General features: G+C 35.4%; 2 protein-coding genes across 2 annotated transcripts in view; one reads left to right on the plus strand and one right to left on the minus strand.

Annotated features, from left to right (window-relative positions):
• The first annotated feature begins 5,227 nt into the window (after positions 1 to 5,227).
• Positions 5,228 to 16,011, plus strand: LOC121420415 (cilia- and flagella-associated protein HOATZ-like). The gene is made up of 6 exons (XM_041615042.1): positions 5,228 to 5,471; positions 11,787 to 11,825; positions 12,548 to 12,618; positions 13,473 to 13,532; positions 14,865 to 14,911; positions 15,851 to 16,011. The coding sequence occupies exons 1-6, from the start codon at positions 5,249 to 5,251 to the stop codon at positions 15,951 to 15,953; spliced, it is 543 nt and encodes a 180-aa protein (XP_041470976.1). The 5' UTR covers positions 5,228 to 5,248; the 3' UTR covers positions 15,954 to 16,011.
• Positions 16,012 to 24,173: 8,162 nt separating this feature from the next.
• The window catches only part of LOC121420416 (DNA-directed RNA polymerases I, II, and III subunit RPABC3-like), a 58,988-nt gene continuing 55,500 nt past the window's right edge, over positions 24,174 to 27,661 (minus strand). Inside the window, exon 4 of the mRNA XM_041615043.1 lies at positions 24,174 to 24,814. Within this exon, the coding sequence (XP_041470977.1) occupies positions 24,697 to 24,814 (118 nt within the window). The 3' untranslated portion in view covers positions 24,174 to 24,696. The remainder of the gene's footprint in view (positions 24,815 to 27,661) is intronic.

The raw sequence follows: 27,661 nt of genomic DNA on the forward strand, positions 1-27,661 counted from the left end.
GGTAGGTTTTCCAAAAGTGAACCAAGAAGAAAAGAATTCCTTCAGTTTCAGAATGAAAAAAAAAGGTGTTTAAATATATTTCAGTGTGATAAGTGGTGCAGAGTATCTAAAACTGAAAGATATTATTGAGCTGATTTTTGTCCTGCACAAAAGGTACGACTTTAATCAAATCGATATATGTGTTTAAAAAAAAAAAGGAAAGAAATGTCATTTAAAATGAAATAATTTTGTGTTATATTTTACATTTATCATTACAATCACAGATCTCATGTATAAAATATGTTTGGACAGTGATGATAATGATTTATCTCACTTTAGTGATGGCGTATAGCAGGATAGTTGGTACAAAAAAAAGTGAAAAATTAATCAGTTTACTTATTGAGTACAAGGATAACTCATAGGTCATAGCTATTTAAAAGTTTTGATAATTATTGAAATTTGTTATCAATGGTTTAATGCCGGTAGAAATGAAGTAATTTCTGCACTTGATAATAACATCTAGGATAAATGATAAAATCATGGAGATCTGAAATCATTCATGTAATTTTGGAGAATTTAAAATTTTCAGATTATCCATACCTATGTACTGATTTCATTTCATATTTGGTACAGACATGATCTTGTTTTAAAAAAAAAAGATTGTTTACATTGATGAAATTTTATATATTTTATACAACAAAAAAAAAAAAGAAGAAGAAAACACAAAAATGGTGTTCGAAAAAGAAAAATTGTTTTCTTTCATGAAAAAGAGGAAAACATAAAAAAGTATTTTTTTTAGAACTTAAAAGTCGAATCATCTGTTGAAAAAAAAAAAGAAAAAAAAGAAATAATAATTCCATCCAGGTGTATGGATAGTATGGTTGATACAAGTCAATCACTTTAGATATGTTTATATTTATGAAAGCACTCCATTTGTTAAATTCCATTGTTTTTATAGCGACTAATGACAATTTTTTTTAGTGAAAAGGATATATACATGTATATATACTTGTTGCTTGATAGTCATTTTCCAATTATTACAAAACAATGGTGCATTTTCAATAGTTCTGATGTTTAGTAAATTTTCGAAGATGGATAAGATATTTCGAATTATAAAATGAGGACATTTTATTTGTGAAGGAAAGTCTAGTTTGTAGGGATTGATTTTGTACTTTTATTTCTTTCCACTTTTATTTCTTTCCACTCTTAGTCATGAATCATCCCTTTTTTGTAATAGAACACCCCTCATTTATATTCACCCTTTTCATCCTCACACAAGGTTCTTTTGTATTTATTCACTCCACCATCCTCCATACAGCTTTCTTCACTCCTCTCTCTCTCTCCCTCTCCCTTTCCTTCCACCTCTCTCCTGATTGGTTATAGTTGATGCACTCAAGCCTGGATAATAATTTGCATATAGTTTGAATATCTTTTGTTTGTATATATGAATATTCAGTTATACTTTGTTCTATTGATTTGCATTTAAATGAATATTGATATGCTTTAAAATAATTTGAATGGAATGTTGCTAGAATGCAACAAGGCTTCTGTACATTAAAAGCTGGGAGTTGGCCAGTAAGTTCTGAACATGATAGCATGTCTTGTCTGCTGGGCTGTCTCTGTGCATGAAGAGTGCTAGGAATGAGAATTGATAAGAACCCCGTACTACATATATATATATATATATATATATATATATATATATGTATATATATATATATATATACATATATATCTCACCAGCAGATTAATGCGAGCGCGAAGCGCGAGCTGAAAATTTTGATATTTCGATCTGAAAAAGAGAATTGAGTTTAATGGACGTTTCTAATAAAGAACAAGATATATATATCCAACAAAAGATTATTGCAAATCGAAGTGAGAGTTCTTTTGAGGTTTAGAACTGAAAATGGCGCCATATTCACCTATTTAATCATGGAAAGTATGGGTTTTTGTTACAAAAATGATGCGAGCGTGAAGCGCGAGCTGAAATTTTTTATATTCCCATCTGAAAAGTGGACATTTTGAGCACGATTTTAGACGAAGAACGAGTTGTGTATCTCAATCTCGCTTGCTGATTTCTATGTAACATTACAATCTTATTTTTATTTTTAGCACATGCGGAATTATGGGGGGGGGCAAAATGATATGTTTGCCCCCAATATTTTCATTGGTGGGGCGATCGCCCCCCCCCCCCTGCCCCCCCCATAATCGACGCCTCTGTCTAAGGATGAACATTGTGAAGGAAGGAAGTTGGTTTGCATGATATGCCTGAGGGATCAGGATAAGGATGGTGGTGTGATAAATGTAGTAGTTCTTATGGTGATGACGACATTTTGATGGTACATCAAGTGTGCACGGGGGTGGCTACTTTCGGAGCAATATCCTCCTTAGGCGAAATAATTGAAAGGTCAGCAAAATGGGGAGGGATCAAAATAGAAACGAATAGGGATCGAGAGGGGAAAAAACAAGAAAAAGGAGAGGGGATCAGAAAAGGGGAATTGGAAAGAAGAAACGGAAGAAAAGGGAATAATGAAGAAGGGGGGGGGGGAGACAGAGAAAGAAAATCAAGGAGACGAACAAATTATTTAAAAGGAGCGAAAGGTAAATGAGGAGAAAAAAGAAAAGGAGACATTGGAGAAAATGAGAAGATAGATTTACAGGGCCGGGGAACCATTTGGGTGTAATATCTTTTATAGGAGTCAAATCGGGGTGGGGGTATGTTGGGCGCCAAATTGGTCTTGATATTCGATCGAGGCATCAAATTGATATGCAAACTTCTGAAGGGGACACTATTTAAAGGGCACCAATTTGTCTCATAATGGCTTTAGAAGGCCTATACGGAGTGCTAAATTCACTAAAGTCTCATCCGGATGCTATGATTTAATCTTTACGGGGCCCCAATTAAGTTAAGTGAACTTCGGAGAGTCAATTTGATCTTAAAGGTACTATATGGGGCGCCATCTTTAAACTGGAATCCAATCCAAATAAAACCCTTTTTTTGATTAAAAAGACAAATCAGACAAGTTGATAGGTGAAAGTTTGAACAATATCAGACAAACAGTAAAAAAGTTTTTACAGGTTTTAAATATTGGTAATCACTATATCCGTGGAGACTTCAAATTGGCCGCACATGATTGTGGTGTCATAGTGATGTAAGGCAAGACTACTCTTCCATTTACTCCAATACATGAAATGGCTAAAATGTATTTTTTTTTCAAAAGGTTTACTTCAAATTGTATTCATGGGGACATAAAACAATATACTACCAGGATTATATTTAGATTACTGCCCCAAGGGAATGGGTATAAAGGAGAAAACCACAAATCCCTGATAATTAAAGGTCAAGTCCACCCAAGAAAAAAAATGTTAATTTGATTAAATGGAGAAAAATCAAACTAGCATTATGCTGAAAATTTTATGAAATCGGATACAACATAAAAAAAGTTATGACTTTTTGAAATTTCGCTTACTTCACAAAACAGTGATATGCACAATTAACTCAGTGTCATGCAAATGAGACAGTCAATAATGTCTCTCACTTACTCTTTCTTTTGTTCTTTCATTGTTTAAATTATACAATATATACAAATTTGACAATAACATGAATAGGACCTGCTTGACTGGACCATATTAAGTAATGCTAATTCCACAGGTTCAGGGAGGAATTAATCGTTGTTTCACTGACAATTGAGAGGAAATTAGAATATTTCATATACAAAAGAAATAGTGAGTGCATGACATTATCAGCCTCCTTATTTGTATACCGGCCAGGATGTGCATATAACTGATTTTTGTGAAATTAAGAGAAACGTTAAAATGGGATATTCTTTTTTTATTTTACATCCGATTGTGATGAATTTTTTAGTGTTATGCTTGTTGGATTTTTTCCCCTTTTATCAAAGTCAAATTTTTTTTCGTTGTGGTGGACTTGTCTTTTAAGTACATTGTCAATGGGAACGTTATCCTTACCCCTTGTCATAATTTACTTACCCAGTTTCAAATTCGAAATCTACATAGTCTTAGGGATCTCAATTGTAATGATGCTTGCCATAATTTTCTTATTGCTTGTCAATTTCTTTCAAACTTTCACCTTTTTAAATTCATTTTTCTCCTTCCTATAACACAACATTTTATGACCAAGGCTGCGGCCAAAACAACTCAGTGCCGGGATATACATCATTCTCATTGATTACAAAAAATGACTTACAAACATATAGCTTCGTGATTTTCCTTCAATTCAAGTTCAATTTTCAATTATTATCAATGTTGCTATCGTTATCATTATTGTTATCATTATCATTATCATTATCATCATCATCATCATCAAGCATCATCCATCACTATAAGCATCGTCATCATCATCATCATCACCACCACCACCACGATTCCCACCGCCACCGCCATCATCATGCAGTTCCGCTTGATAACCTCCAAAAGCTCCTGCAATGTCACCTTGAAAATATATCCCTCACTCCTCAAAGTGCGTCCAGGCTAATTTCATATTCGAGATAGGCTGCAGATCTCTTTGAAGATTACATTACAACAGATGATCATCATCATCATCATCATTCCTCCTCCTCATCATCATTATGGCCATCATCATCATCACCACCACCACCACCATGAGCACCACCACCATCCTCCTCCTCCTCATCATCATCAACAGCATTACTGAAAGAACTTCATTACGCATATTTTTTCGTTGTTTTTGTTTTCATTTATTTATTCATTTATTTAGATCCATGATAATGTACTTTTCATCATATCCATAAATTATGCAGGATCAAGCCATAGATAATTATAACTCTATGGATCAAGCCAATAATAGCGCCTGGCGCTCACGATCGAGCTCGCTATACGCTTGCAGCATCAAGGCATAGAGATGTATATCAGGGCATCTGAATCTGTGAAGTTCCTGGTCCTGATCCTCAAGTGGATATTGATGACCAATAAGAACGTTAGCGATCGAGAGAGCTCAATATTTTTAGTACATTTTGGAGTTGAGTCCCACCACTTTGCAATTGACTGGAGGGACTATAGTAATTATTCCTTTCACGATAGTATCCCACAGTTTATTTTTGAATGTCTCAGGGGTCTTGGAGCAAATAACATCAGGAGGAAGAAGGTTCCAAGCCCGGATGGTTTTCGGGAAGAATGAATGACGGTAGATATATGTCAGTGTTGCATCTGATGTTGGAGAGGGAGAGGCATGCGCAGCATGCAGCGAGCGCGCGTGCGCGTTGGCGTCTCGTCGCGTAGGGCAACAAAAATGGCGTCCACCATCTCGGGTAATTTCTTTGGCAGTGACACGAATCATTTGTCTGGAGAAGAGAAATTTCCAGAAATGACAGAGTTTAGCGGTTCAAGCGATGAAGACAAGGCATGTGCTAAGTTATTTTGGCAATCTGTGACCCTTCACCCACCAATCGAATCAAGGCTGGTATCTGGAGACATTAGACAGAGACTTCCAAATGCTGGCCCTTTTTTGCAAGGTAAATTTACTCCAGTCCCAGATAATGATATTTGTGTTTGTGAATATTCACAAATGCAATTCAAGACAAAATTAAAATTGCTATGCCTCCTACGGCTACGGCTACGCCTACGCACGAACGATGGTGAGGCTCACCCATGGGTTCATATCGTCTCGCGAGTGAAGGATTATCAGTCATACGCACGCGACACACCACTACACTTCGAAAATACAGTGGGCTTTTGCCCACATAAAAGATTATGTTTAAATACATATTCCACATCCTGCTATGACACTTACCGAATCATTTAGATCCTTCCGTGACTTCTCCTTGAAGTTTCTTTCTAAAAATATGTATATTTTCTTGATCTTTAGTGAAGATTTTACGGAGATAGAAATCAGTCAGGGTTGATATCAATTTTCTCCTGAAGAGGGCGCGCGATTTATATTCATATCAAAGACACGACAAGGGAAAGAATAGGCACCTACACTATTTTACACGCATATCGACGCAAGGCATTACGCAAAGTCCGTGAAGTGTCCAATCTTTTCATTGTATAGACTTTGGTATACCGTATACGTATTATTGACGTTCGTCAAAGCTTGTACTGCTGGTTTCTTTCCAGGCACGTATATTATTTTCATTTTTTTTTTATCAGTCATCTTTTTAAATTAATGCAAATGAGTGTTATCATCACCAATAATAATCATTAATTATGTTTTTTGAAGGCATTTCATTAATTGGTGCCCATAATTAGTAAATTAATCATGAGGATTGCGCATTCAAAGAATTTAGATACAGTTATAAAATTACCGAGGAGCTGAATCAAGGTTGTGAAATTATTAGCGCCACCAACGGGCTTCCTTGTATTTCCGTGGAAGAGACAAGCGAAGTCACTTTCGAGGCCGAGGTAAGCAAAATGTGCTTTTTTTATCGGATTATTATTTTATTATTCTTTTACATTCAACAAACTCTTGCTACTTACCGGCAAGAGCCCCGGTGCGTAGCGAGAAGGAGCTTCGGCAAATATTACTTCAGCTATGAAGCGATGTTTGCCGACTACTTCGAAATCCAGGGTCAAACACGGTCTGTTGTACGAGGTTAGTACATACTAACCTCGTACAATGTGTGAGTGGGTGAGGCTAGGCCTAGGGCACTCATTCTATGAACAAGGTTATGATATAACCTTGTTTGTTCTCTGTTTCTCTTCCCTGTGGTAGTGTGGTGAAATAAGGTTGGCAATGTTTGGATTTTTTTCTCTTTTTCTTTGGGACAAATGCTTGATTTTTTACACTGTCAGGTGCCATGGCATTGACCATTCTTCCTCTTTCCAGTCTGGTACACTGCACTTGTTCACTGCTTCCATCCACTGCTACCATCTGGCCTGTGGTCTGTGGAGAATCTACAGGTAGGACTACAATGTATGCCATGGTATTGGTATGCCAATGCTGTATAAAGCACACACACTTTAAAAAATCATTAAAATATCACTTTTGTGACCAAAACTACTAATTTCCATATAGTTCTAATTTATTTATCATTAGTAATGTGGGAATAATTTTTGTATTCACCAGAGCGCTCAAAAACTTGAATTTTGGGCATATTTTTGTGTACGCCCTCTATTGGTGGAAAGTAATATGGCAAGAAAATTTTCATTTTTTTATCTCTATTTTTAATTAAGAAAAAATGATATAAAGAATCAAATTTAAATAAGAGCCAAGCGGTATGAATTAACAGGTCTAATGGAAACTGTCAGTGTAAAAAAATCAAGCATTTGCCCCAAAGAAAAAGAGAAAATAAGCCAAACATTGCCACCTTTATTTTGTCACACATGGAGATATAACTGAGAACAAGGTTATATTATAACCTTGTTCATTGAATGAGTGCTTCCATCCTGCCTGTGGGGAATCTTCAGGTAGGACTATGGTATGCCAATGTTGTACAGAGCACACACTTTAAAGAAATCATTAAAATATCACTTTTGTGACCAAAATTACTAATTTCCATACAGTTGCAATTTATTTTACATTAGTAACTTGGGAATAATTTTTGTATTCACTAGAGCGCTCAAAAACTTGAATTTTGGGCATATTTACCTATTGGTGGAAAGTAATATGGCAAGAAATTTTTCATTTTTTGATCTCTATTTTTAATTAAGAAAAAAATTATTTAAAGTGTCAAATTTAAATAAGAGCCAAGTTGTATGAATAATAGGTGTAATGGAAACTGTCAGTGTAAAAAAATCAGGCATTTGCCCCAAACAAAAAGAGAAAATAAGCCAAACATTGCCACCCTTATTTTGCCACACATGGAGATATAACTGAGAACAAGGTTATATTATAACCTTGTTCATTGAATAAGTGGTACACTGTACAGTCGCCACTGGCGTATTATCGTACCTTTACAGCTATTCATCATATAACTTTGCTCTTAAGTAATTTTGATTCTTTGAATTAATTTTTCTTAAAAATAGAGATCTATTGTCTTGAAAAACTACAATTGTCTTGCCATATTAGTTACTTTCCACCAATAGAGGGCGTACACAAAAACATGCCAAAAATTCAAGTTTTCGAGCGCTCTGGTGAATACAAAAACTACCCCCAAGTTACTAATGAAAAATAAATTACAACTGTACGGAAATTAGTATTTTTGGTTACAAAAGTGATATTTTAATGATTTTTGAAATTGTGTGCTGTGTACAGCATTGGCATACCTGAGCATGATCGGTTAAGGGTTCGCATTGAGGTGAAATTTTTTTTTTAAGGTACTTCTATCAAATTTGCTTTTAAAATGATCTTTGATATCTCAGTTTTCAAAAAACTTAGTTTCATGAAGATTGATGATTCCGAAAGTACCGGAATAGTCCATTTTATTCATGGGGGTGCTGCTACCTCTCATCACGGACGGACATTTGTACTCAAATTAAATTCACTCTAGTTTTATTGTTTTTAAAGTTACTGTAATTTGGTTTGAATGTTCTTGCACTCTGAACATTACTCTATTATCAGACATAATATAGTAGAAAAAAAATATTGGGAAGTAATTTTTTTTGGTAGGTGTTAACATTTCCATTTAGAAATTTCCGTCCGTGATGGAAAAAAAGATGAAAAGTTTTTTTATTCTTTATCAGAATAGAAATAAAAAATAAAAAGGTGTAGAGGTATCTCTCTAAACACAGTACATCATTTTATTTGAACATAGCTGAAATCCATACATTTTATCCATATCATAAAGTCAATCAAAAATGATCACGGACGGACATTAATTTCATCACGGACGGACAAAGTTAATTCACTCAAATTCAATTCACTCTAGTTTTATTGTTTTCAAAGGTACTCCAATTTTTTTTTAATAGTCTTGCACTCTGAACATTACTCTATCATCAAACATAAATTAGTAGGAAAAAAATATGGGAAGTAAACTTTTCTTGTGGATGTTAACATTTCTGTCCGTCCGTGATGAAATTAATGTCCGTCCGTGATCATTTTTATTAGGATAATTTCTATGGATTCAGCTTTTTATTCTTTATCAGAATAGAAACAAAAAAAAAGTGTGTAGAAGTATTTCACTGGACACTGTACATCATTTTATTTGAACATAGCTATAAAAATCCATACATTTTATGCATATAAAATGATCACGGACGGACATTAATTTCATCACGGACAGACGAGTGAAATACTGTGGAAAGATTCATATATGCAAATGAGAAACTTTGCTGAGCAGATTATGAATTTAATTTTAGCTTCTAATTGCTGTGAAAAGTATCTCTGAGAATTATTCAGAACTCAAATGGAATAAACCTACAACTCTTCACAATTTTTTGTGATATCTTTGTTTGGCCGTTATTGGGGCTATATTGTTGTCAGGAAAAATTGTTAAACATTATTGGAATGCAGATAGAGTTGGAAAGCTGCATGTACATGTATATGCCAAAAAGCAGGAAATAAAACATGGGAAGTACAAGTCCAAAGCTGTAGATTTCATCAATTCAAGCTTGCAGAAAGTGATGGAGAAGAAGAAAGTACATAAGTAGAAAAATCATCGATTTTTCTATTCACAAACCTATGGATTCACAATGATAACAGAACATGACATCACAGTCTTGAGGCTCGTGAAAATTACATGAATACCTTTTTTCAAAGTCCATTTTGGAGCTAATTTTAAGCAAATCGCTTATCTGGTAAACTGTGAAAATTAATAAAGCTTGCACTGCAGTGTTTAGAAGTTTTAATAAACTTAGGGTTGGTGTATCAATTTCAATTTTGGATTCGGTCCGGGCCTAAATACATGAGGGCTGTTGATATTATGGGGTGTCTCTACTTTGATATGTGCAAAAGATTCAAAGAGAGCCCCTGACAAGTGTTGATCCAACAAACAAGCATAAGGATCAACGACCTGTTCATCTTTTCGATTTAGTTTTTGGATTAAAAAAAAACATCTTTGCTACTGGAAAATTAATGCCTAAAAATCATCATGATCATAAAAATACTTGTATCAACATGATCAATAGGTGGTTTCAGACCGCCTCGAAGTTCGCCAGTTCCAGGTATTCTCTGATCGGGAAATTTACCCCGATCAGAAAATACCAGGTATTTTAATAATGTGAAAGTAAACTACGCGTAATTTCCCCGAAAGAAAATACCCCGCTAAATAGTAGGTACTTGGCGAAATTACAAGAACTTTCGTGGGGATTTTTCCAAGGTCGCAGGTTTTTTGGCAATGTGAAAGCGTTTTACGGAAACTTTTATCCCAGTGTGTCGTTGGGTGCGGCGGCGTGGGTGGCTGCTGGGCAAGTGATTTTGAATCTCCCGCCTTGCCTGCTTATCAGACCACACTGCGAATGCTCGTAACTTCGGGAACTTATCCCGAAGGATGTGTTTCGGGGCGGTGTGAATGCAGGAATAATTAACGGGTATTTTTTAGCCTTAAAAATTTTTCGTAATTTAACTGGGATTCTTGTGATCGAGGCGGTTTGAAACCACCTATTGATCAACTAGCTGTTGATTTGGATCCTACATGTACGAGTATTCTACAATTTAAAAAGACAATATTCTTTACATTCGATTTTGACAAGAACTGTGTTTAGAGCAATCATATGTCTAGATTATACTGTGCGTCTTGCATAGAAATCAAGTTGCTACATCTTAAAGGTATTGTTTAACTTTGTGAGCAGCCGATTTAAAAAATTCTCAAACCAAGATGAAACATGTGTACAAGTGCATATAAACCCTGATAACAACCATTATTGAGAATGAAAAGCTAAAACTACAAGGCAAACCCCGATTTTGTAAATAGGCGTCTTATAGACACCTAAATAGTACACATAAGTGTATGGATGAAATTAAGATGGTGTTTCCAGTCACTTTATATTTCAATTTTTGAAGCACTAAATAATTATTTTCGAACGCAATTTTTTCTGGGCTTCATTTTTGGAACATATCACAGACACAGGTGACAAGTGTGACCTTCTAGCTCAGATTTTTTAAAAGTCAAACCAATGTTAACCAATCACTTTAAATCAAGTTGCAGCAACTTGATTGAAGTTGTAACAACTTGATTGTGCAACTAATACTGTTTAATAATATTAAAATATGTACAAATCATCAATACAATAGCATTTGTTCCCCCAAAAAAGTATTAAGAACTTGTTACAGGGTACTTCCAATGTATTTTGATTGTGTCCGTCCGTGATGTCCATCCGAGATGTCCGTCCGTGATGGAAAATATTTGCAATTCTCTCAGAAGTTTGATATTGATTAAGAATTCAATGTGGTGAACATAGAAGCTAACATACCTGAGTGTTAGTTGCATTAACAATTATTGGTCAATGTTAAGCTGTTTAGATAGAAACAATAAAAATGTACAAAAATTCTAAAAACCACATTTCTATCATGTCCGTCCGTGATATGGCACATTTAGTGGATACCTATGTTTGTAGGTAACCATGGCAACAAACTTTTTTCATCATTCAGCATACTTTGTCCTACCCTTCACTATAAAACACAAAGGAACCTTGTTCATCTTATTCCTAATTTGTTACAAGCCTTCAAAACTTTCAAAATCTATCAAATGTCCGTCCGTGATGAACCGATCATGCATACCTCTCTCTGTTGTCATCCCTCTGCTAGGTTCAGAGATCGTTGGGTCCAACCCGCATGTGAAGTGCGGTATCATGAAGACTTAATGTTAGTGACTCGTCAGGCCATTTTTATGTATTCAAATGTTCAAGTGGTCAATTTTGCTGCTGATTTTATTATCAATGTTCATTCCATGATATTTATTCAATTTAATTTTCAATATATCTTACATTTCGTTATCACTTTCTTCCAATAGATCCAAATTATGCTCACGCACCAGAACAAGATGACCCAAGTAAGTTTTACAAAGACAAAATCTTTCAAAGACCTGTAACATCAATTTTGAAGAAAATTCTGTAGTACACTGAGATCACCAAAAGGACAAGAAAGAATGGTGATAATTTCAGAAATACATTGAAATGAATATATCATCGAGTGATGTAGATACAAATTTTGCTTTGCAACCCTTGTAATAACCCAGTATATTTATCAAACAGTCCAGAGCATTGAGAGCAATAGTAGATTTTCTGCCCCAAAAAATAAAATATTTAGACCAGTTCCGGGTCGTGTGGTCCAGTGGTTAGAGCATTGGTCTTATAATCGCAAGGTTGTGAGTTCGAATCCCAACTCTGCCATTGTCTCCACTTTGATAAAAAGGCCCGAGAGTGATATCTGTCGTCTATAACGTCAGCCACTATGACTGATTTACCTAGAGGTAAAATGTTTCATGGGTAATTGGTTGTATATCGGCTTGGCGTTTACCAGCAAAATGCTGTCCTGCCGAGTTCCTACGGGAGTTACCAGAAACAGAAACATGTACTTCAGTTGCTGCTCTGATAAGCCCGCCCCCCCCCCAATCCACCACCCCATTTTCTTCCTTGCCACTTTTCCTCAGTCTCCATGTACTTATTGCAAAAATACCTCTAAGTTAATTTTTTCTTTTATTTGCTTTTTAAAAGTATTTTATTGTAAAGGAGTTCTCCTTGTGAGAGTTACAATCTTTTTCTTTTGTCACAGAGTTGAGAGCGTTCCTTGGTAAAGCCCATGCACAGATGGTCTATGAAGAAAGTGAAAATTTAACAAAACTGGTGAGTTCGGATCACAAAGAACTGATGCTAGGAAAATCTAAAAAATGCAATCTTTATCATAATCTGGAAAATACATTAGAAAAGAGGTGCTTAATAAGAATGGGGAGGCAGCTGGAAAGACAAACCCTTATTAGTGCTGCCACCCCAAAAAAATTGAAACCTGTCCCGTAACACAGAGGTAAGCGATTGATCAGACACATTGAATAGTACGTTGTAGTCAATGCAATCAACTTTAAAGATGTTCTTCAATGATGAGTACAAAGCTTTGTGTCTCTAATGAACATGTATTTGCAATCATTAAGTAATTGGCACACTTGACATTTTTTCACTTTAGTAAATAGCCATGATAAATCCCTTGACCATTAATTCCTATTCTATATTTTCACATTTTAATAATAGGGCGCCTCCAAATAGAAATGCCTATTATTATTAATATTATTATTACTATTGAATAAGCAGGTAGGTGTTTCATAAAGCTGTTCGTAAGATACAAGTGACTTTACGCACGATTGGTGATCATTTCTTGTGCTATGTGATATCCCTGTATGATTGATTTATGACCTAAGAACATGTCTCAGTCTTGCGTAAAGTTGTGCATAAATGTACAAAAAGCTTTATGAAACACCCACCAGGACCAATTAAAACAAATGTTTGGACTTGATCCTTTATTTCAAACAAAAAATATGATTCTGGGGGCATGTTGAAACATGCATGAAATAATGATTTCCTTCTTGCTTTGTACATTAGCTTAGTTTTGTATATGGGCTTAATTTTTCTTCCAAAATTATTTGAACAACTGCACCAGCTGGCAAGTTATGCGTAACCTTTTGTCTTATAACTTGTTTTTTGTTAAGGCTATGAAGAGGCAAGAGACAAGAATGATTCATCAGAAAAGACAAGCTGAAAGAAAAGAGGTAGGTAGGAATTGGATGATTGCAGGATTTTGTTAATTTTTTTTATTTTTTCTATTTAACCCTTTATTGAAACCACTATAATACATATTTTTCAACAATACATAATTAAATAATTCAGACTGTATATTAGGCCATATGACACAAAATCTAAATATATACAATATTCCATGAAATTGTAACATTTTTATAAAAAAGAAAAATCTAAGTGCAAAGGAAAAAAAATCCATACAAAAAATATATATATGTATAATATATTTTTTAGAACGATATCTGAGATACTTAATGTAATAAAGTAAAAGATGACCACCTTTTTATAACTTTCTTCTCTTTCAGATTTGTTTTATATACTTTTCTATACCATAAAATACAAAAATGTTAAAATACTGCATGTTTCGTAAAAATTTGATCAGAAAAAACACAGAGTCATTGTAGTAAGCAGATCAATGTTTTTGAGAAAAAAAATAGTGAAATGCGTATAATAAGTTGGAAATAAAGTCAAATTATCGACCCTAAGATATTGAAGGAATGTTCAAGCAAAGTCTTGTCTGAATACTCCATAAAAAATTATTTTAAGTCTGTTTTGTATTCTGTATGTTTTCATTGGTTGAATAGATATTGAATTGAATTTGGTTGAATAGATATTGAATTGAATTTGGTTGAATAGATATTGAATTGAATTTATACTACATGATCCTCTATCTGATTTGTTTGAGTACTAGTATTTAAAGGGGAAGTTCACCCTGAAGAAAACTTTGTTGTAAAAATAGCAGAAAAAATAGTAAAAAATATTGGTGAAGGTTGGAGGAAAATCCATTAAAGAGTAAGAAAGTTATTTAAGTTCAAAGTTTTGGATTTGTGACATCATAAACGAGCAGCTGCCCCATGTGTTATGTGATATAAAACGCATGAATTTCAAATTTTATATGGTTCCTGATGACTTAATTTTGTTTTCTATTCATGATCGGGTGTGAAATGATTTTTCTATTGATATAAAAAAAAGGTACAGTAAAAATATTTTCAATTTTCTGAGAAAATGACATTTCAATGATTTTTTACCATTCGCTATGTAGGAATGCTGCTCGCATGTGACGTCACAAATCAAATAATTGAAATTCTAATAACTTTTTAATTATTTGATGAATTTTCCTCAAACCTTTGGCAATATTTTTCATTATCTTTTCTGCTATTTTTACAATGAACTTTTGTCAGGGTGAACTTCCCCTTTAACAGAAATCTCTATGCTTTTGAGGAATCGTGGCTTGAATAAATCCATGATAACATTGAAAACTTATCAACAAACTCATGATTTTTTTGTGTGTTTGCTGTTTTCAGAAAGAGAAGATTTCCCATAGAACAAGGAAGCCCCTTGTACCAGAAGAGTAAGTTTTCTCCTTCATGATATCACTCAAACAAAATTTTAATTTTTCCTCTTCAAGATATGCAAGGAATTATTGGGGTAGGGTAGAGTTACACACCTTATCTCAGCAAAAAACAAAAAACAACACACACACACATTGCAAATGGCATTGTTCTTTAATTCATGCATTTTTTTCTTATCTCTCTTGTCTATGCATTGTTCTAAAGTTAACTTTTTAAAATTATGACAGATGAATGTCTGTTCACATGATTTTTAATTGTATTGATTTTCCAAACCTTTGTAGGCAAAATAGAATGTCAAAATTAAAGGTACATGTAAGAAATAAGTAATAGAAATCATAGGATATTTTTATTGTCAATCAAAAATGATTTTTGATGCATGAAACTACCCACAAACCTTTCATAAAGCCGTTGGTAAGTTACAAGTGACTTCGGAAAATGATATGTATAATTTTCATTGATAGTGATTTAGGACACAAGGAATCACCATTTGTTTGTAAAGTCACTCGTATTAATTACAAACAGCTGATGTGTATTCGAATATTTAAGTTATGCCTTCCTGTGGTTCTTGAAAATGAAAAGATGTTTCAGGAGTTTACATATATTAAATCATATACTGCTTTTCCTACCATACTTTCACCCTTCTTTATCAAAAATGTAAAGCAACATTATAAACAAACTGTTGGAAATCAACATTCTACTTTAATCATTTAGATTTTATATGGCATGGATGTCAAACAAATTTTAGAAATGATCTGAATTAATTTTGAGATCATTTCTAAAATTTGTTTGGCATATATGCCATACAATATGTGATGCGAAATGTTCTGTCTTCATCTACAGTGATATTGAAATTGATTTATTCATTTCCGGAAACTTTCATACTTGAATGATAATGTTATTGGTTGTAGCGATAATCTCATTTCTTATTATGATTGCAGTGACTATGAGATCCTTGATGATGAAGCCATGAATGCAATGGATGAACTTGACCAGTTTGACAAAACCCTTGAGGAAAGGAGCCAGAAAAACCTTGTGCTTTGACAATACGAACTTTGATATGGACCTTGTCTTGATTAGTGAAATATGAGGTTTATGTTAACTTTATCAAAACCCATTTGGGGCCCGTTGCTTAAAACTATTTACCTGAGAAAACTCGGGTTGTTTTTACCAGAGTTTTTTCCCTGTCTTAAAGTCAATGGCAGAAATCACACTTACCTTAGTTTTCAGTTTTTACAAAAGTTTTCTCAGGTAAAAAGTTTTATGCAACAGGCCCCTGGTCTAAGTTCCAGATGAGCTTTCTAAATTTGGGCTAGGCCCTTTGGCCCGGATTCTGAAGACCAGTTAAACTTAGACCATGGTCTAACTTTGCTGAAATTATGGGAAACCAAAATATGTCAAAATTTTGTTAACATTACATGTTTCTTATGTTCACTATGCTTTTCATCATGCTATAATAGTGGAGAATTCCCAGAAACTTATGATTGATTAGGGTGGAAGATGAGCTCAGAAATCAAACCTGTAATGTTAGAGATTTGTTATTCGATTGGCTTTCCATAGTTAAACCCAACAGAGTTTGAATTAACAAGGGTTCAGAATATGGGTCATGTAGTCTCATTTGAATTGTGTCTTATTGGCAAATTGGTAAATTTGCCAGTAGTAGCTAATTATTCCTTAGTATAATAACGATTTGGGCTTTATAGCTGAAGTGAATATCAATCCAAGTATGTTCGAACTCAAGAGAGCGAGCCACACAGAAAATAAATTTTAGTCCATTAAATTTATGTCAAATTTCTTCTGGTGAAGCCTTTGAGTAAATGCTTATTGTTTAGGAAGACCAGTAGAAGACCAGTGGAGCGTTGTGGCCCAGTGGATTAGTCTTTGGACTTTGAAACAGAGGGTCGTGGGTTCGAATTCCAGCCATGGCGTAATTTCCTTCAGCAAGAAACTGATCCACAATGTGCTGCACTCAACCCAGGTGAGGTAAATGGGTACCGGTAGGAAGTAATTCCTTAAGAACCTGTGTGCGCTATGAACGCCTAGCTTAGCCGGGTAATATAGGAGCGCCTTGAGCACCTAACAAGGTGGATATGTGCGCAATATAAATATCCTATATTTATTATTATTATTATTAGAAATGAGCAAAGTCGAAGCTGAAATTGGTTGCCAACCATAATTTTACTCTTGTTTTTGGTGATTCTAAAAGTCTAGAGTATACACTTCTGCCCGTAGGCATTGCAAAGAAGCTTTGTTTGCTGACTCAATCTCACAACAAAAGCTTCTATTTTAACATGTGGAATTAATTAGATATTAATTTGTAGATCTAATATATTTTACTTTGTACAAAATAAAGTATGTAAATACGTAATTGTATATTTATGACTGTCTGAAAATAAAAAATATTGTTTATATGCATTTATTTTTTCATTTTCTGACTTGCTGTCCAGAGTGTTGTCATTTATAAAAGAATATTCCCATAGATGTGAAATAATACTTGCAGTTTAATCATTATTGCATAGCTCCCTCTTGTGACTTAACATTCAGAAGAATTGAATGTGAAATAAAAGAGAGCTAAAGAGAGAAAACAAAGTATTAGGGTAGAATGAAGAATTGAAATAAGTAGATTTTTTTTTGTGGGGGGGGGGTATTACAAGTAAATTCATATACATATCATACATATCGATATCTTCTTGTTCTCTTCCTCCTTCTTCTTCTACTTCTTTGTCTTCTTCGTCTTCTTCGCCCTCTTTCCTATTTTTTCTTCTTATCATTGATATTTCTTATATTTATCTTTTTTATTATTCTATCTCATTTTTATTCATCCCCCCATAAAACAACTGAATCTTTACAGAAAACTCGACCCATGTATGATCTCATCTTTGTAATCATGTCAACCTACTAAAAAGTATATTTCATTAATATTTTTTTACCTTCAGATTTAAGCTAAAGACTAAGGATAAAGTGAAAACCTGACATTGGATACATGGTCTTCACGGAATAATCATTTTATTCAATAATAAAATTATTCTGCAGGTATTTCGCACATCCAACTTGTCTCTCAATAAAGATAGACAAGTTAAATTTTCTCTGTTCTACCATCACTCCCTCTCTCTTTGTTGATTAATGCATGCACGTTCGGGGGGGGGGGGTGGGGTGGGCTTTCGGGGCCCGGGAACCGCCGTGTAGGCAAAAAACGGGGAGCCAAGAGAGGGAAAGAAAAGGGGAGAAAAAAAGGAGGAAGACAAGATAAAAGCAAAAAGGGGGAAAGAAAGAAAGGGAAAAAAGAGGGGGGGGGCACGGATTGATGAATGAATTACTTAGGGGCACAGAATTGATCTTCGACATAGGGCGCGCCAAATTGATGGACCAGGGGCAACGAATTTAGATCGAATAGGGAGAATTGATAAGAGGGGGGGGGGCACGGGGATGATATATTACTTGAGGGCAGCGATGATGGACCGCCGCACCGAACGATGATTCGACAAGGCGACGATGACGAAATGTGCCATACGAGGGGGGGGATTATCTGACCTAGGGGCACCGTAGTGATGTCGACATAGGGGGCGCCAAATGAAATTGAAGTTCGATCTAAGCTCGCGCTTTGCGCTGGCATGAAACGATTCGTTAGATACCTATCCTGTTGCTTAGAATGTCAAAATTTTAGGTCAGATCATCAAAATCATCAGCTCGCGCTTCCCGCTCGCATATCATGTTGAGATAGATGAGATGACGATCATATCGGACCTTGGAGCGCCAATTTGATGTTTGTCCTGGGGCGCCAAATTCATGTCCAACCTAGCGAGGGGGGGGGGGCGCCAAATTCATGTCCAACCGCATCATGCTTTAAGTTAGATGCTCATCTTGTTCATGATTATCAAAAGTGCTTAAAAAGTCCCAACTTTAGGTCAGAATATCAACAATGTTCATCTCGCTCTTCGCGCTCGTATCAATTGATTAGTAAGGTGACGATCCTGTTCGTGGTTAGATAAAGTTCTTAGAATGTCCCACTTTGGGTCGAAAGATAAAACATTTTAAGCTCGTGCTTTGCGCTCGCAATCTTTTTTTTTAGATACCTATTCTGTTGCCTAGAATGAAAAAAAAAACACAAAATAGGTCAGAATATCAAAAATTTTCATGATTACAGAAAGTGCTTAGGATGTCAAAATTTTAAGGCAGAATCTATAACTTTTTTCAGCTCGCGCTTCGCGCTCTCATCAATTGCTAAGTTAGATGACCATCCTGTTCATGATTACGCTTAGAATGTCAAAATTTTAGGTAAAAATATAATTGTTTCAGCTGGCGCTTCGCGCTCGCACAATCTTTTAAATTTATAACAATCCTGTTCATGGTTACAAAAATGCTTACAATGTCCAGTTTTTGGTCGGATTATTAAAAAAAATTATCAGTCGTGCTTCGCGCTCGCATAAAATGTTGAGATAGATAATGTGACGATCCTGTTCATGATTGGATAAAGTGCTTAGAATGTCCAGCTTTGGGTCGGAATATCAAAAATTTCAAGTTCGCGCTTTGCGCTCGCATAAAACGTTTTGTTAGATACATATCCTGTTGCTTAGAATGCCAAAATTTTAGATCAGAATATCAAAATTATCAGCTCGCGCTTTGCGCTCGCATCAATTATTTAGATAAATACCCACCCTGTTCATAGTTACAAAAAGTGCTTAAAATGTCAAATTTTGGGTCGGAATAGAAAAATTTTAAGCTCGCGCTTTGCGCTCGCATAAAATGATTTGTCAAAATATTGCCTAGAATGTCCAGATTTTAGATCAGAATATCAAAAATTTTCAGCTCGCGTTTCGTGTTTGCATCAATATTGTTTAGATCTCCGTATACCCATTATGTTCACGTTTGCAAAAAGTGCTTATATAGAATGTCCGATCGGGAAACATATAGATGAAAATATCCCCCCTATTGGTTAAAGCTGGACCCGCCCCTGGTAAAGAAATTACAGCTCGATCCCGCTCACATAATTTCAGTAGGGCCTACTATTCTGATGAGAAGTTAAACTAAATTGAAACCCCAAAGTGCTTAAAATTATATGCTTTCGCATTTATTCTTTTTCAAAAAGTTGTATTACAACGTATTCATGGATGTCTATTTCATGATTACAAGAGTGGCATTCGATTGTCTTTTCTCACGTGATTATGAAATAAGATACGCAATGCCTTTGCAGGGGGGGGGGGGGGGTGCATTTTCCGAAAAGTTCACAGGGGCGCCAAAATTAGGTCGGGTCCCCGGTGTGCAAACAGGATACGCGCCTGTAATGTCCCCTCAGTGTTCAGGTTAAATAGCCCTCTTTTTAAATTTTATTTTATAATACAGTCATATTTTGATAGGGGAGCTCAAGGTGGCCCGATTCTTTCTCAATTGAATAACGGAGGGGGGGGGCCTCTATATTGCATATTCTTTCTCATTTCCCCCCTTCCTCCAATTGTTTTTACACCATAAAAAAGCATAGGAAGCGGTCGCCAATTACCTCTTTTTTTTCTACTCTCAGTAGCACCGCCCCTGTATCACATCCTTAAACTCCTATATTCTCGCGCGCTTGCATGGAACCAGTGCATGGTGATACCGGTATTTTTAAACGGGGGGGGGGGTGGGGTAGGTGGAGGAAAAATTGATGGGGTAAGGGCGAATTATTGCTTTATTTTTTAAAATAAAAATATCGGGGGGGGGAGCAAATGCTTCCATACCATGGTGCCGACACTGACTGGAAAACGCAATGGCAGAAGAAATCACAAGAAGGGGGGGGGGGGGGTATAGTTTTACTGAAATTAAATACTCTTTGCCTTGATATAATTTTACTGAATCTCTTTCATGTCTACGAGGCTGTAATTAAATCATGTTTTACTTTTGTTTGCTAGAAAATAAAAGAAATGTATATGTTATAAATTGTCCCGAAACAAGTATCACTGTCTCATAAATCAACCTTCTTGAATGTGTTAATTAGTTGTGTATTAATTTGTCATCTCTCAGAATTCCCGCGCATTTCCAAATAATAATCCATTACAATTAGCTGCGCTTGGTATAATACAAGTATCGAAACTGTAAACATAATATCATTTGCAACAGTCCACCCACTTTGAAGTACATAGAATTTGGTGGGTTGGTCGACTAGGTCTGGGTGTATATACATGTTGTTTTGTTTGCCTCTCTTGTACAACGGCGTTGGGCAAAAGTGAAACCGAAAGTATATTGGCGGGAAAAAATTCCTATCGTTACTTCTCTTGCGGTTGATGAAGTACATTTTATCTGTAGTCGCTTTCTATCTTGGAGATATATAAATATTTCCTCAGCTGCAGCATTTCCTTAACAGTGTTGAGCTCGAATGACAACGCTCATCGTATTATTAATCTATATATAATTATAAACAAATCTCATAACTAAAGAACTGAACTGAAAGCTGAAAGTTTCAATGAAGTTCATTCCTGGGGGAGTTATGATTTTGCAGGTCCCCGGCAATGCAATTATACTATACATGTGTATATTCATACCCTGAATGATTTGTTTTTTAGTTTGATTTTAGTTTGAAATGTAAACATCTTATATACACTTTGCTGAGACAAAACGCTTGATATCTACTTCTCAGGTATATCACATGTTAAGAAGAAGGACATATATATAATAATAATAATGATAATAATAATAATAACAACGATATTAATAGGCATTTATATAGCGCCATCTATCTAGAAATATTCTATTCCGAGGCGCATGTCATTATTATTATTACCCCGGCTTTAGCTCGAGCTGCCTATCAGTATCTCTTTATTTTATACTATACCACTGTTATACACCAGGGTTATGATATAGTGAGTAGGCATAAAGAGCTTGACACCATTAGTATTCTTTTTCATTGTTCAAACCTTTTTAATTTACGATTTGAATTTCATTGATTAAAGATATACTTCATTAATCAACTATTTATTGCACGGGAACCTGTATTGTGCCGATGGGGCGGGGTGTCTTTGCACCCCCAAACGCTTCCCGATCAACTTAGAATTAAAAGAATGGAAAAGATCCAAAAATATTTGGAATATCTGCTAAATAATTCGTTGGAAACTGAACATGTAACACACAGAGGCAATTTGGCGGGGGGGGGGGGGGTAATCTATTTTGTTGTCTGCTGTGTCTATTTTTTTTTTTGGGGGGGGGTAGAAATCATAGGTTAAGGAAAACTCGTTCGCTCGCTTGTACATCGACAGTACCCATTTTTACTTTCAGAATCTAAAACTGATTGGGGAGGTGACCTTTGCTGTCCCATCCCATGACATACAATACTATGCCCGGATGTAATGACCCAAACGATTATGCAACTTAATATTTTGAGTGTACATTTCAATTATAACGTTGTCATAGATTTATAATCATCATTCCAATGATAAGCTGTATTCGTGGAGTTTTTTTTTTTTCAGGTTCCAAAACCATGTTTTACATTATTGGAGGGGTTAAAGGAATGTTCGAAATTTCATTTTGTATGAGAAAATTATTTTTTTTCTCCTCTTCATCTTTTGTATTTTAAATTATAGTAGAATGGATCCAGCTTGTTTTACACAATGGAAAATATTCCAATTTCTATGTATTTCAATTCTACATGCACCCGAGTCAAGTTTGTTTTAAATAATTGGACATGAATAGTACCAACTCATCGGCGACCATCCTCATTGTAACCACTTCAATCAGTCAGACCAAGTGAAATCTACTTGGTCAGGCAGTCACCACCACCACTACCCCTTCCATCATCATCATCATCATCATCATCATCATCATCATCATCATCATCATCAACATCATCATCATCATCATCGTCATCTTCATCATTGATCATCATCATCACCATTATCATAATTGACACCCAAAGTCTAAACAATCATTTCATCACTACCCTAATTGGCATTCACACTTCTTTACCAGAATGATATCCAACATATCACAATCAGTAAATTCATTACTAGCACTATCATCATCTAATTCCCTGCACCTTTATCTCTAATCACTGCGATTGTCACCCTCATGAGCATCATCGCCATTCATCATCTTTATACCAACCCCCCATATCATTTCATCATCACCATCATTATAACTATTAACATCATCACATCATCACCACCACCAGCGTCACCACCACCACCAATACTAAAATCATCATCACCACCATCACCATCACCACCACTACTAAAATCATCATCATCATCAACACCAAAATTATCATCATCATCCCATTCCATTCATTTATTTTTCTTAAACTTTAATATCACTAAACAAAGAATAACAATATTGTATTTTCTCAATAATTTTTATTTAAAAATGGAAACATTAGGACAACACATGTGTCCATTTTTTAATACATAATATATATACAAATAGTTATATACAAGATCAGTAATCAATTGGTTGACACTTATTTCCATGGTTCATGTACTTGGAAATGATCAACAAACGGTTTCAGGACAGTAAATAATTGTACAATTTGGGAAAATCAGAATAGGTTTGTTGACAGAAGTGGAATATATATGTTTAGTTCTATTATGTTTATTTATAACAAATATCACATTTTTTTTTTCATGATGCACACTATGAACAAAATGAAAGATGATTTGAACCAAACATGAAATTGTAATTTATTTTCTAAATATTTCACACCAAAACTAATTATTTCCAAAAAGATTAAGATCTGCTGCTAGAAAATGCAATGATTATCACAACATGACATTGGAGATCAAATTCCCTGATATTCTTAAATGCATTAACTATATCAGATATTCATTTCTGGTATGCAAACAGGCAAATACTTGAACAAAAAATTAATTTGGTGGGAAATAGTTTTGAAATTAAAAGAGGGATTCATTGAATTTTCTCCACCAGTGATACATTCCCATGACCAGACTTTTTTTTTGTTCCAGGGCGTCAGGTATTCTATTATCATATTTCTTCTATTATTTTGGAGGAAAATGAGGTATTTGAACCATGACAACACACAAACAAGTATTTCCCTAGTCTTTAGCTCCAGACCCCCTGTCATTACATGTGGCATCTGGAACAACAATTACTTTTGTAGGTGTCAATTTATTACAGGTAACACGTCTGAACAATGTTCAGTTTCAAATTCTGTTTTCATTTCATCTTCATGGGCTGACATGCAACACAGGTTACACAGTTTACAAAAATATAATTTAAATTCTCAACAAAGAAGTAGTATATTAAAAACTTATTGAAACCTAATCCTTGGCCTTTTTTCCTTCCATATGCAATTTTAACATTAAGGTAAAATCTTAAAGGGTCATGACTTATGAGGATTTCCTTTATTTTTAACTTTCATTGGCTGCTTGTTACTTTCTTTCCCTTTCGGAAGGGGAACCCCCCATCTTTAAATCCTTACATAATTATCAAAATAACACAATTATTCTAGTAAGTTCAGAAAGTAAGTAGAATCTGTGTTCTGTTAAAATAGGATAAAATTATAAAACAGTATAAGACCTTTACCAAATTTAAAGCTAATGAGATCAAGAAATCTCTGTGGAAGTGTTGATTAGTCTTTCTTTTCATGGGTCAACCCCTCAAATTACACCCTTTTATTGACCCCTCCCAAACTTCAAGATACACCAAGTGATTTCAAGTTCCGTGTTGGTTTTGGTGTTATATGGACAAATCAGTTTGCCTTTATTGATGTAAAGATCAGCCAAACACCAACACCAATGGGTTAACACCAAAGGGTCTTCACCAAACGTCTATACACCTCGTCAACTATTGTCTTGAAATGCAAATCCCCTTAGAAGGCTAGTTTCTTAATGAGTAGGTAGACTTGCTGGTTGAGTTCTACTCCATGTAAGTTATTAGCATCGCCTTGTAACCTCATCAAGAGACCTCCATAGGACATATAGGCAGACCTGTAGACGGAGACAGAGAGAAAGAGGAAAAAAGAAGAAGATTAATAATAATAGGCATTTATACAGCACCATCTATCTAGGAAAACAAGAAAAAGAAATGAGAGAATTTGGACGAGTGTCAACGTGCCAATAACGAATACTGTTATAAAAGATATGACTTCAGCTTTATCTACATGTAATCATCAAATAACTGTTTAAACCTGTCTGGAATATGATATAAAATGCATGAATGTATATCACTTGCTTTTACAAGATATTGAAAACTAAATTCAACTTTCAGAACATAATGACCTACACATACAATTTCCTGATTAGACCATACAGGACCTCCCTATTCTACTAATGGGTTTAATGGACACCAGCCATCCTATACAGAATTATTTTTGTTGTGTTATTGTTGTTGTACATTCAATGCTTGTACAACAAACAAAATATGTAGTAAGCCCCAAATATGATGTAAGAATCTGCCCCTTTGCTATTTGCTTCAACTCGAACTAGAATAGATGCTGTCATATACTGGCACAGGGTTAAAGTTCAAAGAATTCTTGGAAATCAATAACTTCTGCTTCTGAGAAAGAGCAGAACGCCAGATTTTGAGGTCAAATAGGGTCATGTGAGAATAGGACTGAATAATTTCTCTTGTAAAAAGGGGCAGTACTGTGACTCGTCTTAACTCTCAAGTAGGGGAGAGAAACATTGATCAATGTAACAAACTAAAGTTACTTTTCCATGCTGCTTTAACTCTATTCTCCTTTTCATGATTCATCCAAATGTCACTTACATGTATTAATAGAAATTATTTTGGTAGACCTATATATTGGAATCCACCATGCCATCCATCTCATCATTAGATGCCATACTAACCCCTATACAATATATCATATTACATGCATTTATTAGCATTCCCAACTTAAAAAACACGTCCCCAAGCCATAGCTGGAGCAAAATAAAAGAGGATTTGAATCGGTGCTGCTAGTAGTATCATACTTTCCAATTAGCAGCATCCCCATATTAATCCACTATCATATGGGATGAGATGTTGACCACCCCTCCCCCTTTACATACAACCCATTCATCCTGATCTCATCCTACAGTCATTGCTAGTGCAAATAAATGTTTTGAGTGATGCAGTCTGTATCATTCAAACTGTGCAATAACTAGTAATACCCCCCATTTTAATCCCCCACCGTCCCATCCCAATGGATAAGATATCCTATATCGTCTTTTCCTCCCTATTTATCCCCATCTCATCCTAAAGTCATCGTTGGAGCAAATAGATGATTTGGAGTGACGCAGTCTGTATCATTCAATCTGTCCAATAATTAGTAATACCCCATTTTAATCCACTACCACCCCATCCCAATGGATTAGATAATATCCGTCTCTTCTTCCTCCTCCCTATTTATCCCCATCTCATCCTAAAGTCATCGTTGGAGCAAATAGATGATTTGGAGTGATGCAGACCCAGTCATCTTCGGTGACTAATGCATGCCACCTTCTACAAATTATTTCTCTCCTAATTTAGCCTCTGTGCCATGGACTCCACTCACTCACACACAGATTTATCACTATTATAATGTATGACTCAACATGACAGAGGCACATCCGATCAGTAAAAGACCTTAAGTTGAGATGAAAATATAAATAGGATGAAGGAATAGGTAGGATGAAGAATTATAAAGCTTGAAGGAGGCCATGATGGTGGAAGTCGCTAAGCCATACACACTATTGGAGCAAGGATTATAATCCCATATTTCGACATAAAAATGAAGTTGCAATGAGGTCAAATCAAAAGACGACAATGAGAGAACAGGAGGATACTAACAAACATTATAAAGATTATTTTGGGGGTGAAGTGGGGGTAAAGGAGTGATACAGGAATAATAGGTACAAGGGGCGAGTGGAAGATATTCATATGGGTAATGAACGTTTCTGAGAAGGGGGCACAGGCTGGAGCAAGGAGGGTGATGATCGGGAAAGGGGTGAGGAATAAAATGGAAGAGGGGTGCAGGTGCAGTAACGCCATTGGGAGAGGGGAAGGATAACTATCTAAAGACAGATTGCCATACTTAAGAAGTATGGTGGAAGTTAAAAAAGACACGCACACACAAAAAAAAACAAATGACAAAAAAAAACAAGGAGTGAAAGAGATAATGGAAACATGGATGGTGGACCCTATGGGAAGTAGCTATGGATACCAGTAGGCAAATAAGCACGGAGTTATTGTATGAGATAATTTCGTGATACAAGTGATTAGGGTTTTTTTTTCATTTAGAAGGGGGGGGGATTGTCTCAGGTTGGGGTTCACAAGTCATGAATGCTTTATGCAAGGCTCAACATTAGCAGTGGCCCGTTATTAGTGTGGACTGTGGAGCCTTGCTTTATGTAAAGAAGATGGACGCCAAGGACAAGATTGTATCCTGTAAACTAGATAGGAAAAGTGGGTGGATGAAACCTGATGAATGAGAGCGAGAACGAGATGGTTAAAACAGACCATGCAGTGGGATGGGTGGGTCATAGTCGAATGAAGGAAATAGAGAGACACCAAAACCCAATGATGCCATCAAGAATGACCTCCATCTCTCTCTCTCTCCCCCGCTCTTTCTACAGATATCTTTTATCTCCAGCAAGACCAGCATCACTTTGCATTTCACCTTCACTTTCATTCTCTCCTTATTCTTCCTCAATCATATTTCTCTACAATTAGGCCTAGATCCTCCTTATTTTATAGCTACCTGCTTTTCTCTCAAACATCACACTACAATCATGTGCTACAGGTAACCCCCCCTCCATTTTTATTAACTACCCTCACATCACCTCTATCACAAGAGAAGCATTTTTGGCTAA

The sequence above is a fragment of the Lytechinus variegatus genome, chromosome 8, assembly GCF_018143015.1.
Source record: "Lytechinus variegatus isolate NC3 chromosome 8, Lvar_3.0, whole genome shotgun sequence".
Taxonomy (NCBI): Eukaryota; Metazoa; Echinodermata; class Echinoidea; order Temnopleuroida; family Toxopneustidae; genus Lytechinus; species Lytechinus variegatus.